The sequence below is a fragment of the Cryptotermes secundus genome, unplaced genomic scaffold (genome assembly GCF_002891405.2).
Source record: "Cryptotermes secundus unplaced genomic scaffold, Csec_1.0 scaffold57, whole genome shotgun sequence".
NCBI lineage: Eukaryota > Metazoa > Arthropoda > Insecta > Blattodea > Kalotermitidae > Cryptotermes > Cryptotermes secundus.
The window spans coordinates 727,633-740,856 of record NW_019725840.1 but is presented as its reverse complement, the minus strand read 5'-3'; the positions used below and the strand labels follow the sequence as shown (position 1 = coordinate 740,856).

At 43.2% G+C, this 13,224-nt stretch overlaps 1 protein-coding gene across 1 annotated transcript in view; it reads right to left on the bottom strand.

Moving 5' to 3' along the window:
- Positions 1-8,044: 8,044 nt before the first annotated feature.
- LOC111863593 (doublesex- and mab-3-related transcription factor A2) overlaps positions 8,045-13,224 on the bottom strand; it is a 38,066-nt gene continuing 32,886 nt past the window's right edge. The window contains exon 3 of the mRNA XM_023850054.2: positions 8,045-9,028. Within this exon, the coding sequence (XP_023705822.1) occupies positions 8,070-9,028 (959 nt within the window). The 3' untranslated portion in view covers positions 8,045-8,069. The remainder of the gene's footprint in view (positions 9,029-13,224) is intronic.

Sequence of the window (13,224 nt, the reverse complement as noted above, 5' to 3'; positions counted from 1 at the left end):
CTCTAGGGGGTTGGCCAAGCGGTAAGGATCTATATTAGTATTCGGGACGTAATCACTTCGATTCTAGATCGAGACAGCGTCTGAGAATTTTCGTGCTTTTCCTCCGTCCCTCCAGGTGAATTACGGGATAGTACTTCGAATAGGATATGACTGTTTCCTTCCAAATCCTTTCTAATTCATTGTTAATCTGCCATTCGACGCTATGCAATCTGGATAATGGCAGCTCTGTAAGGCGACCCTCGAAAATCAAGTGAGAGAAGGACGTGATTTTACATTCTTTAAATGCACATCCCCATTTTCTATGGTACATTTTTACCTTTACTTCTCAGACACACAAAAAACGAGACATTGGAAGAACCAAACAATAGCTCATTGTTCGTATAGAACTGATTTGGGGGACTACAACATAATTTCGTTTATATATGAAAAATATTTGATTAAATATTTTTGTGTAATATGTGTAAATTTTACACGTTTCGTGCTGCTGCTTAGTGGAGAACAAAGCTCAGAATGCGAACTTATGGACCAGATCACGTTCCGACATTTGTATTTCTGCCTTTGTTTTGCCTGCATTACGTGCGGAATGACTGCAGTTTGCAACACGGTGTTCCTCTGAACAGGTTTTAAGGATTCAGCTCGTACCTCACAGGAAACACTTTACGTCACCGCTACAAAGCCCAACCGGTTTCTGCTGTTTACTGTGAGAACCACACGGAACACACAGATACACTCTGTGGGCAGAATGCAGAGTTTTAGTATGTTCAGTTCCTACCTCACAGTAAACACTACGTCAACCACACGGAACACACACGGTTACTGCTGTTTAGGGAAACAGTCGCTGTTTGCTGTGAGAACCATACGGAACACACAGATACACTCTGTGGGCAGAATGCAGAGTTTTAGGATGTCCAGTCCGTACCTCGCAGGAAACATTACGTCACCACTACAGAGCCCAACCGGTTACTGCTGTTTAGGGAAACAGTCGCTGTTTGCTGTGAGAACCCTACGGAACACACAGATACACTCTGTGGGCAGAATGCAGGGATTTGTAACACGAAAGTAAATGGCACACCTAGTAACCATACGGTAGAGGCTTAAAGAATGTACCGAGAGCTACCGTTCACAGCAACTGCAGCATAACAAGCAGGCTTTCTCTTGCAATTAGCACACTCGGAATAAAATACTTAGGCCTATAGGCCAATTTGTTCCCAAACAATCTGGTGCCCGGGGATGGAATAGCTCAATCAGTATAACAGGTTACGGGCTGGAGGACCGAGGAACCTGGGTTCGTTTCCGGGCACAGGCAGATATATTTTTTTCTCCACCATATCCAGACGACACAGAAACCAGCCAGTCTCCTATTCAGTGAGTACAAGGAGCACTGTCGCCGGCGGTAAATCAGCCGGAAGGTAAAGCTAACCACCCACCTCGATCTAGTGCCGCGGTTAAGAATGAGTGGAGCTGAACCTACTCTCTCCCCTACGCCTCCATGGAGTGGTGCTTAATTAAACACAGGGAGCAGTTTACTTTTACGTTACCGTGAGAACAAACGACTTCAAGAGCCGCCACTGACGTTGTGACGTCACCGCATGGCACCCCTGGAAAACCCAGATGAGTGAGGGACCAGTGTCCATTGTTTAGCCCATTAAAGTTGGAGGCGGCTATTTGGAGCCCGGTAAGAGGTCGCCGGTTCGATTCCTACAAGGCTCAGTAGCTTCTCCGTCTCCTACCAATTCCAGACAGAGTGGATTATCGCAGCGGTAACGCCCTAGACTCGCATTTGGTAGATGGTAGCTTTGTACTGGCTCTCCTGAACGATGTTTCTCTTGGTTTTCCTCACTTTCTACAGGTAAATGCCAGGACAATACTTGGCCACGACCGCCCCCTTCCAAACACTTCACAATTCACCATTCACCAATCATCTCACAATTCGACGTTACCTAACTTGAGCTACTAACAGCGGTGTAAAATCACCTTCAAGAAAATAATACTGTACAATATCGTGAAGACTACAGCCGTTGCTATGTAATTGACGAATCGATAGATATATTTTGCTAGGAGATTGCTGGATAAACACGTTACCGCTGCAACGAATACGCAAGCAACAATAGAGGGATTGCTAGAAAACGGTGTTTTCTGTTTGGTCCTCCCCGATGCTATATAACGAGGGTTCCAGGTCAACTGAATGTTTATCACCCGTGTGGAGGCGGGGCCGAATACCTCCACCGTGACCCTGCGAGTCGTAGGAGGCGACGAAAAGGGAGGTCTCGAATCTGAGACAGTAAAATATGGTCGCGAGTCCCAAGGGACTCGGACCCGAGAAAGTCTGCCCTGGCAAAGGCCAGCAGCATATAAAAAAGAGAGACCCGTCCTCTCATCAGAGAGGGCGCCCCACAAAAACAAGAACGTAACTGTCAAACAGCAATAAATATCTAGTCTTGACCCCAGATGAGGCTCGACACCAAGACTTACTGACTGACTGACCGTCAGTCGCTATGTCACTTTGACTTTGACTCCCTCTGAATGTTATTTGAGAATTGGCAGGGCCGTTTGAAAAAAAGAATTAGGCTGTGGAGAGAAGACTTCATGTGTGCTGTAGTACAGTGACATTTGGAGTGCGTAGTTACAGTAAGACTGTTAAAATCCGTTGCCAGGATAGGACTAGTGAAGACTGAGAACGTTAGTGTGCGTGTGTAATGGTGAGCTGTAAGGTGTGTACATTAGCGGTAGCGCTGTAATTACTTGTAGTTCCGAGTGTTGTGTACAAGTGTGTCAATAAATACAGTATCCAATCAATACTCTGGTTGATAATAGCACACCCCTACACCGTGGCAATATGAATGTTCACTGCCGGGCAGCCTAAGGTCGTTAAAGCACAATGAGATACTGAGAACACCTTTATGAAAGTGCCTGTACTCGAAATTACAGTACTCCTTTCCACTTGTTTTATTCACTTCCTGTGTGGCATGTAGGATGTCATTTCTCGGAGAGAGTAGGCCGTATTTTGAAAATTAAATTAATAATAATAATAATAATTATTATTATTATTATTATTATTATTATTATTATTATTATTATTATTATTATCTTACGTTTTATAACGACGTGTAGCCCGTTGAAAGTCAATCGATGTTTCGAAAGAACATGTTGCCTCCATCTTGAGGACTGAAGAATAAACCAATCAAACAACCAGCGTGAAGCAGGTCCTTCGACCCTGAAGATGAATGTGACATTTTCCTTCGAAACGTCAGCTAAGTCTCAGCGGACTACACGGCGTTATATCCCACAAACTAGAATTCTTCATAACCACCGGCGTGAGGACCTAAAATCCTGATAGTAATTATATTTTATTTTGCAGATTGACGACCCATCCACTATATCAGAATGTATGTTACGTATAAACTTTATTTCAAAGCGCTTTTTGTCATGTCTGGAGTGTTTCTAAGGGTTGCAATGCACCCCTAGATCCACGGTTCTGAGACCGGAACTTCAGATTCTGAGTCAGGTAAATTCAAGCCAGTTTATATTTTAAAATCATTTTATTCCGTTCCACTGTACATGGATAACTGTCGCATTTTCTCCACATCGCATGGCCACATACACGCCTGTGTGTTCCATTGTAATTTGAAATGATTCAACTGCCAACTTTCTGGCATAAATAGCAGTTTCTGCTTGGACATCGCTAAAAACGAAGATATATTGTTTGGTTACTTAACATCTTTTCGGGGGGGGGGGGAAATAGTATATTAGCCTGCAAACATATCATTCTCAAAAATCAATATCTTTACTTCTTTAAATATTAGCCGGCAAACACGGACCTCGTAGAGAATCATAGCTTTATTTCCATATAAATAAATAATGACTCTAAATACATCTGTTGAACGACGTGACTGGTTTCGCTGCATTGAAACAAAAGACATGGAACAATACAAAACAATATTCCGGGTTCCGTGTCTTCGTGAAAGATTTTGGCTCTCCGTAAGAGATACAGTGACTCCTGCAGTGCAGGCTGTTAAACCTCTGAAGCCTGAAATCATTCTGAATAATATTGAAAAATTAAATGCCCTATACTTACAAATAAGGAACTTGTACTGTCTCCTAAGTGTTGCATCTCCAGACGCAATCATCAGTGAATATTTCCGTCATTAAGTGACCATAATTAGGTTGGTGCACACATAACATTAGCTAAAAATTACAAACCTCGTAAGAAGCCAAATTTTCCAACAGTTATTAGTTATAATAACGCTTACAGGATTCAGCCCCATTACATTTTAACGGTTATATAAAACTGTATATGCACACCAATCTGAAATCAGGATAACACAGTTGATATAGTGACAGGATACAAGCTGGACGGCCGGGGTTCATTTCCTGGCAGGGACAAGATTTTTCTCTTCTCCACGGCGTCCATACCGGCTCTAGGACCCAGTTGGTACTGGGGGCGATTTCACAAGGGATAAAGCGGCCGGAGGGTGAAGCTGACCACTTACCTCCATCTAGAGCCAATATCAAGAATGGTGGAGTTATAACTCCACTCCCTCCTATATCTTCGTGACATAGTACTTAATTAATTATTTAAGCATAAGAAAAACTTTACTTAGTTTTCTGCTTTACACCCACCCTGTGATTGTCATTTTATGAACGAAACATGCACTTGCGACTACGTCTGCAGAAATGAAGCCCGTGCGGAGTATACAGTATTCGATTTAACTATTCAGCTCGTACCTCAAAGGAAACACATTGCGTCTCCGTTACAGGCAAAATTATGTTTAAGGAAACAATCACTCGCTATATATTACCGAATAGGAAACCCATAAATGAAATCTACAGAGAAAATTCATGTTATTCCTAATGATAAAGAGTGTGGGACCTACATTTATCACCGTTCTTTAGAGGGTTAATTTGATTCAAGTTGTCACCGGACTTCCGGTCGATGTCCGTGGAATTCCAACAGAAGAACATATTATGAGCAAACAATGAACCTTCTCGAAGGAACTTCTTGCTTATACAAGTCCTATAACACATTAACTAATATTATTTACAGTTGGACATTTGTTTTAAACTTTCATACAAACAAACTACATGGGCATATTTCTTTAATGCAACAAATACATGTATATCTACTAACATAAAATATTGTACAACATATTTTTGTGTTGTTGTCATGTTTATAACATACGTGGTGAAGATGTTTATACACTGTCTTCATATAATCTCCGTGCCTTGAGATTGAATGCGCCTGAATTATTACAAAAAAAAAAGTATTTCTTTTCCGCAGTGCTGCCAACAAAATTCACTTTTCTTTCCTTTGTTTCAATGAAGAAAATGCAAGGATTTGTTAATATGTTTCAACTTCAAGTTCCCGTTACATAGCTAACTCAACATCTTCTCTTTACTTCGGGATGTTTCCAAGTACGTGTCTCAGCTGAGTAACATTCACTCTATTATTTAGTGTTGGTAACACTTGTGTTTGATTATCTCTGACAACAATGTGTTTATAACGTAAATTATTATCTTATTGTTATCTTTGAGGTTCTCTCGGCTGTGAGTCTCGTCTTCTGCGATATTACGACGTGTAGTCTAATAGAAGTTTCCTTCGTTTCGGAAGAAAATACTACTTCAATCTTCAGGGTCGAAGAGTAAGAGAAGCAACCAGCAAGGAGCACAGACCAAGCAGACTAGTATTTGATGCTTGATTCTTGACAATATTTTCTTGGTTTAATTTTCAACCCTGAAGATAGAACCAGTGTGTTACTCCGAAACGAAGGGAAACTTCTACTAGACTACACATAACATTCAAGAAGATTTTTAATATTTTTAATATCATAATGTTCAACAAATACTTATTTTAGACTTACTGAAAATTGTTTTTTATTGCTTATTTTCCTTCACGTTATTCTAAGTGTTAGAATGTCTCTGTAAAGTTCATAAATCCAGTTCGATGTATTCTCCGTATAATTATGAATAAGAGTCACTGTCACTTTTTTAATTGGCGCCCGTTAGCTACCACTTCACACACACACAACTGAGTTTAAATAGTAACAACCAGTTTTTGGGTGACTACTTACACTTTGCGTTAATTAATTATCATGTCAGTATGTATATAACATTATTTATAATACAATTGGACACTAACTTCAACATTGAAGATTCTTTCAACAAGGAAAAGAACTGAATCATGACTATTTTTGGGCAGATGCAGACATTTCTGTACTGGCCCTGAGTGTCTATAACTGGACCATGAACAATGCTGGGAAACGGAAGTCTAATTCTATGTTCCGGTCTCTCTTCAAATATTAATTTATTTGAATTGTTACAAGAGATGATCTTTGTGCGACACACTGCTTCGCGTTAAGATATTTCCTTCCCTAGAAGTGTCATCTAGTTTTTAATGCTGCAATTCTAGGTAGATTGTGTTTAGAACACTTGCGGTTACGTCGTCGTTGTAGAGACACTTGGTTCTATGTTTGAGATGCAACTGGAGACCAAATCGCCTTACCGGAAATTCTCCTTCGTAAGCTTGCCTACTCGCAGTAGCGTAGTTGGTTGAGGCACTATGCTATAAGCCTGGAGATCGCGGGTTCGGTTTCCGTTGAGGTCACTGGAATTTTCTTGCAGATATGGGTATCAGGAATCTTCCTGGGGGTAAAGGGCGGCCGGCGCATAAGGCTGACAACCTTACCCGCCATCTATGAGCAGATTGTCTATAGAAAATGTGGAAGCCTCGACGTCTCACAACCCTATGTGCCTCCGAGGCCTGTTACAGGGATACCTTAACTTTATGTGCATGAATGTTATCTTAGAATTTGTTATTGATCGTTTCTTACATTGAAAAGAGTATTTCTAGCTGTCATGTATGGGTAAAAATATTCAGAAATATTAGAAAATTTGTTTTACTTGAAAGATTTCATGTTTAGATTTCATCGTGCTTTTAATTTACAAGTCTGAGGCTTGGTAATTTCAGGAAATTAAGATCTCTTGAAATTTTCCTTATATTTTGGTGATTCAAAATTCCGGTGGGATTGTATGATTTCAGAGGAAGAGTTCATGTTTTCACACAAACAATTCATAAATGTAATGCTTTTTGCAAGTGTTCCAGGCGCATTTCTGCTATAACAGAAAAAGTACAAATTTTTGGTTGTACATTATTTGGATTTCGCATTTTGAAGTTAATTCAGCCTGATTACCGTGCAAATATATTTCCAATACATATAGTCGTTTTGGAAGTATCTCCCACTTGCAAATGTAGCTCAGGTTTCATGCAACAGCCCTTTCTGAATTTCATGTACTTAGGTTACACGCATCGAATTTCAAGATAATGAACTTTTGAGTGATTTGTAAATTTTGAAGGCCATGATTGTTCGGACGCAGTCTTGTGAGTTGTGACACCACGCGCCTTCTATATGATACAGACGTTTCGGAGAAACAAATTGTCTCTATCTTCAGAATTTTTTGATGTTCAACCTTGAAGACCGAGGCATAGTTTTCTTTCGAAACGTCGCTATCCTTAAGACCAGAATGTGTGGTCACAAAGAACGTGTCAGTAGAATGGGTTTTTAGTTTTGACTTCACGTGCTAAAAATAGTTCCTTACGTGATTTCTAAGTACATAGGCCTAGTTTCAGTGAAACTGATTATACAAGAAACAATTTTAGGCCTACTGGTTCCTACTGTAAATAGGTTCGCAGGGTACAGATATGTCTTACAGAGATAATACAACGAAAGCTGACATATCAGAAGGCTCATTTATATGTCAGATTTCTTCACAGGCCTACCCAGAACCTGCACGTCAGTCATAGTTCTTTCGGGAATGTGAAACTTTGCGATTCCGAAGACGTGAAGTCAAAGCTGGTTGTTTTGTCCCGTTTCGGCAAGTGCATTCCTGTCGATCTCAATAAATTTGCCTGCACTGCGCAAGCGCAGACAAGCTCCTAACTTCCATTAAGACATGCAATGCCCATGGGTATCGATGTCACTGGAAGTCCGACCAGAGGATTTCGCGATGGAAGCACTGTTTCTATGGAAACTAAAGCGCCCGTACTCTGGCGAGGGCCGAAGAACCCCTATCGGTCACTCGGAGTACGATGTCTTGTCAGAGCCGGTCCCTGAACCGGGAGACGAAGCAGTGGCTTTGTCTGTGCATCCGCTCCCAGAACTACTGTAGAGGTCGTGAGGGTGTCCGACCAGCGGGATAGCATACTCGGGTGGCGGTCTGATGACGGTAGGGAGGTATCCCGTACCGGCATACGGTGCCGCCAGGAACCGGCGGTGTGACTGAGGGCTGTACCGGTGATGGAACTGATGAGGTGGTGGTCCGAGGGGTCCAAGCGGTGAGAACGCCGATTTGGGTATGAGGGGCGGTGAGTTGAGAGAGGCGTCTTCATGCTGTGGGTTAGGGACCCCACCACTGCCACCATTGGAACACACCAGAAGCTCTATAGCATGCAGAATGTCGCCTTTACATCGCTGCAGGAGAGCCTCTACATCACCTCGTCGTCTCCCGGGGAAAACCCTGAGCAGAATGTCGACTGGAGAGCGGTGTTGTTGTTGCTGGTACTGTTGCTGCTGGAAGTGTTGTTGTTGCTGTTGTTGGTGCTGGAACTGTTGGTACTGCTGGTGGTACAGGAGATACGGAGGTGGCTGAGCTGCTGGTGGCTGGTGCCGGGGGCTACCCGGGATGCCTGGACACTTCTTCGGAAGAGACAAGTTCTCAGGCAGCGCGGCCTCGCTCTCCGCCTCGGCGTTGTTGCCGTTGCTGTCGACGTCAGGGTGGTCTTGTCCGGGAGGCGGTGCTGATGATGGCTCGGGGGACGGTGTTGTTGATACTGACAGGGGCAGCGCGGGCGGTGGAGGCGACAGTGAGGAACTCCGGCGTGAGGGTTGAGGCTGGTGTTTCATGTCGGGCACAGCAGTGGAGGGCGCGGATGGTGACCCCCTGCCGCTTATTTCCTCCTCTTCGTCGTCTTCTTCGTCCTCGTCTTCTGCTCCTGTTTCCAGATCGTCTACAGAGATCCTCGCCCGCTTCGCGCCTGGAAAGAAAACAAGACGACAGTTACAGAACTGATAGGAAATGGAGGGCCCTCAGATGGACCCCCACGCGCTGGAGCAGTGCCGGGACAGCCGCCAGGGTCCATTTTCGCATTGTGGCTGCCAGAAACTATAAGAGCGCACATCTCGAGGGCAGGAGTGGGGGGATATCGGTAGTTGAGTACGGAGCAATGGTGAAATTGTGATCAGCAGGGACAAGTCGACGAGACTGGAGGAGGATCCGTCTTCAGTTCCACTTCATTGATCAGGAGTCTGAAACGAAGTGACGCGAGAGAGGGACATGCGGTGAGGCAGGCTGTCCCTTTGTCCCTTCGCTCCGGCAAGCGCGGTGCAGTTCTGCTGCTTCATGAATATGCTGTGAAGCTTACCAGCATGCCAGTAAATTGGAAGGGATTCGGAAGGATTCAGTTGTGGCATAATTGAGGCACTATCTCGGAATTTGTCTGAAGGGACTGAGGAAAACCACAGAGAAACTCACCGTCAGGACAGTGTCCCGTCCGAGATTCGAACGCAGCGCCTCCCGAATAAAAATTTAGCCCCATACCACCTTAATAATCTGCTCGGTCCTGTAAATTGTGATCCCCATCGAGAATTAGGGAATGGGCGAGGCGTGTAGCTCGCATGGGAGAGAGGAGAAGCGCACACAGATATTTATGAGTCAGAGGACTTTGGAACGAAGAAAACAACGTGTAGATTGAAACGGTACTGTAATGTGAAGACATGGATTGGATGTATCTGGCTTCTGATAAGAGCCAGTTGGGGGACATTTATGAATAGAGTAACTTTCAGATTTTTGTGAAAGATCTGGAATTCCTTGACTTAACTAATCGTCTGTTAACATCTAAAGGAGGATTATGAAAAGCTAAGCTGTCCCTGTGCTTAACTAATTAAGCACTACGCCACGAAGGCGTATGGGGGAGTGGATGTATAGATCCACATTTTCTTGATATCGGCACTAGTTTGATGTGAGTTGTCAGCTTCACGCCCCTACCAATATACCCCAGGAAAAAAATCAACCCGATACCCATTGGATATTGGGCTGGGTGGTCCCCAGAGCCCGTCTGGACGACATAGTGAAGTGAAAATTCTTGCCCTCACCTGGACTCGAACTCCGACCCCTTGGTCGTCCAGCCCATACCGACTACGCTACCACGACTCTTAAAGCATTCATGGCGATGAGAATTACTGCTATCTGGGATCTGACGCCGTGTAGTCTGATCATGATCGACGTTTCGGAGAAATTTATCCTTCTACAATGTAGAAGAGGAGTTATGAATGACTGCACTATATATGCAGGAACTTTCTTTGTCTCATCTTGGTACTTCTCCGGGAATCTCCCCCCCCCAAAAAAAAAACGTAACGCACTTCAGCGTCGTGGCGCCCTAATTGGCTACATAGCGCGGGACCCCAGTCGCCATGATACTGTTAAAGCGGGCGCCTCTCCCACTTTTATTACCGCAATGCTACAGCTTCAGGAATTTCTCAATAAGCGGCGCTTGTGACATTCCTGCGGCGTGCCTCAAAATGGCGAAGATGTAATTCTTCCTAGCCGCCATGTTGCCTACATATGCGGTCACAGGGCAAGGCACCCCGCACACGGTCATGAGTGCGTGCTGCTACTGGACTGAGCAATACAGTAACAATTAGTAGTTATTCATTTCAATAAAACCACGACATGTTTCGGTTTTCTTACTCCCCTTATTTTGAAAAATAAAACTAGGCTTATGCTATCACAATTGTGTCTATTTGTCTGTATGTGTATCCCTCATATCCACTTTCGAATATCTGAACCAATCTTTATAAAACTTGGTATGTATAGCATATCACCTAAGCTCATCTCAACGGTGTACTTCATAAATCCCTTCTATTGTTCTGAGTCTGTATGTATATCCCCCTATCGCTGCTAGGAAACGGCTCGACAAATACGTTCTCGCGGAGACAGACTCTTGGTAAACATCCGTTGCTGAGTAATGCGTACAATAATACATGACAACAAAGGACATCCAATGTTGAGTATCGGACCAATAAACACGCGCCTATAACATTACGCGACAAAAATGAAAGGTGTTTTCTATATGGTCCGCACCAAGACTGTTTCCTAGGCAACTGCATGGTAACACGCCTCTACGCAATAACGGGGCTGTGTTTTCTGTGTTGCGTGGTCCGTGCCGAAGAAATATAAGAGAGCCGAATTCCGAAGCTAGCAGCTGTAGGAGTACAGAAGAGTAAAAGAAGTACAAGAAGTACAACAGAGAGTAAGAGAATGAGAATTGGGTTCAGATTTCGGCAGAAGAGAGCCACGGGAAGTTAGTAGTTGCAGAATTAGAAGTCAGTCTGTGAAGATTTAGTTTGTGATTAGAAGATTTAGTCACAGCGAGACTGTTTTAATTCCGTTACCAGGATACGACTAATGAAGACTGAGAATCCTAGGGTGTGTGTAACGGTGAAGTGTAAATTGTTTAAATTAGCGATGACGCTGTGTTGCCTGTAAGTACGAGTTGATTGTGTAAGGCGTCAATAAATCCAATCGTCCAATCCAGAACCCCTTACTGTTGGTCACGGAACCCCGGACACGTGACAATATGTTTACCTAGATTAGGTCACTGACGTTTCCTTCTTAATCCTTTCCCAATTCAATATTTATTTATTATTCGTCCCACGCTATGCAGTCTCTGCTACTGACAGAGCTGTTAAGTAATCCACTTATCGCAACTGGAACAATACCCTGAAGAAGGAGGCAATGTATTTATCAGATATGTTGGTGCCGTGTAATAGAACATACGGCGAAATATGCCGAATATTTCGGTAAGAAAAACGCCCTGAGGGGGTGTGTTCAGTTGTTCAAAAAGACCTTTCACATTTCGCTTGTGTATGTTTCTTTTTAAAACGAAATTGAAAAATTATTGCTTCGCTGTAACTCGGAAAGGCGAGCCGTCAGAACTGCATTTCAATAAAAATGCCCTCTCTGTACGTGTGAATGGGTTCTTTTGAAATTTGGTAACATGTAAGTCTATTGAAAACGTCTTCTATACAAGAGATGAGGCACTTGAATAAGTGTCCTAAATCCTTAAAAGAATGGTATTATCCTGCAGAACCAATATCCCAGACTGGTGAGTCGGGTTTCAAACAGCCGAGTGCAACTGTAATGCACTAAGAATTCGACACTTTCCCCTCGATCACGGGGGAGGGCTGACATGTGGTGACGTCACAACGTCAGTGGCGGCTCGTGAAATCATTTATTTTCACGGTAACGTTGAGGTAAACCACGACAGCGGGAATTATCTGATGACTAGCTGCAGTTTTAAGTAGCTGTCATATGGCGTCGATAATGAGTCGAACATAAACACTTTCCCCTGGTGTTTTGCTGGTCAGAAAATGCGAATAATTTTATTTTGTTATTTCCGTCTTTTGATATCCTCGTCGAAGGTAAATCACATAATTTATACGTAAAAAGAAGTCCCTCTGCTTAAGCAATTAGACACTATGCCATGTAAAAATGTGGGGAGTGGAGGTATAGCTCCACTTCTTTTGAACTCTGGGTTTCTGGACGTTATATATCGTCTAATATTCTGAAGGAACGCGGCTTTTCGGAAACAGTATCTGCATCCATCATCAGGTGAAATGTAAGATGACACTTGTTAAACTGTTTATCTCAGTCACTGAACATGTGTGTGCCACATTTCTTAACAATTGAGCCTTAAACAAACACGCCTAAATTTAATAGCATTAACATATTTCGAAGATATGATATGCCCCTTCCCCTTAGACCGTTTTTCCCTGCCACAGATAATTTAAAAGAGAGTGGGTCTGCCCGTAAACTGAATACAGGCTTACATTCTATGTATAGCGAACTCCTAGTACACGGGAAAAGCTATTCTCATGTTATAACACGAAAACAGGAGCCCCGGCCCGCGAATAATGAACAATTAACTCGGCAAATACGTTTACGACTTCATTAATATAGGAAGCAAGTATAGATTTCTGAGAATCCATCTTGAAGCTATTACGTTCACAAAATGGAGTATTGTTTCCCGCTGCTTCTGCGTAGCGTGACATAACACATAAACCGTGCTACTGACTGCATATACATTCTTTATAGGCGCCCACACCCCGTTCATTTTTGCCACATAACTCATTTGTCACTTGTTATGCGTCCGTAATCTCTCCTGATGCGGCA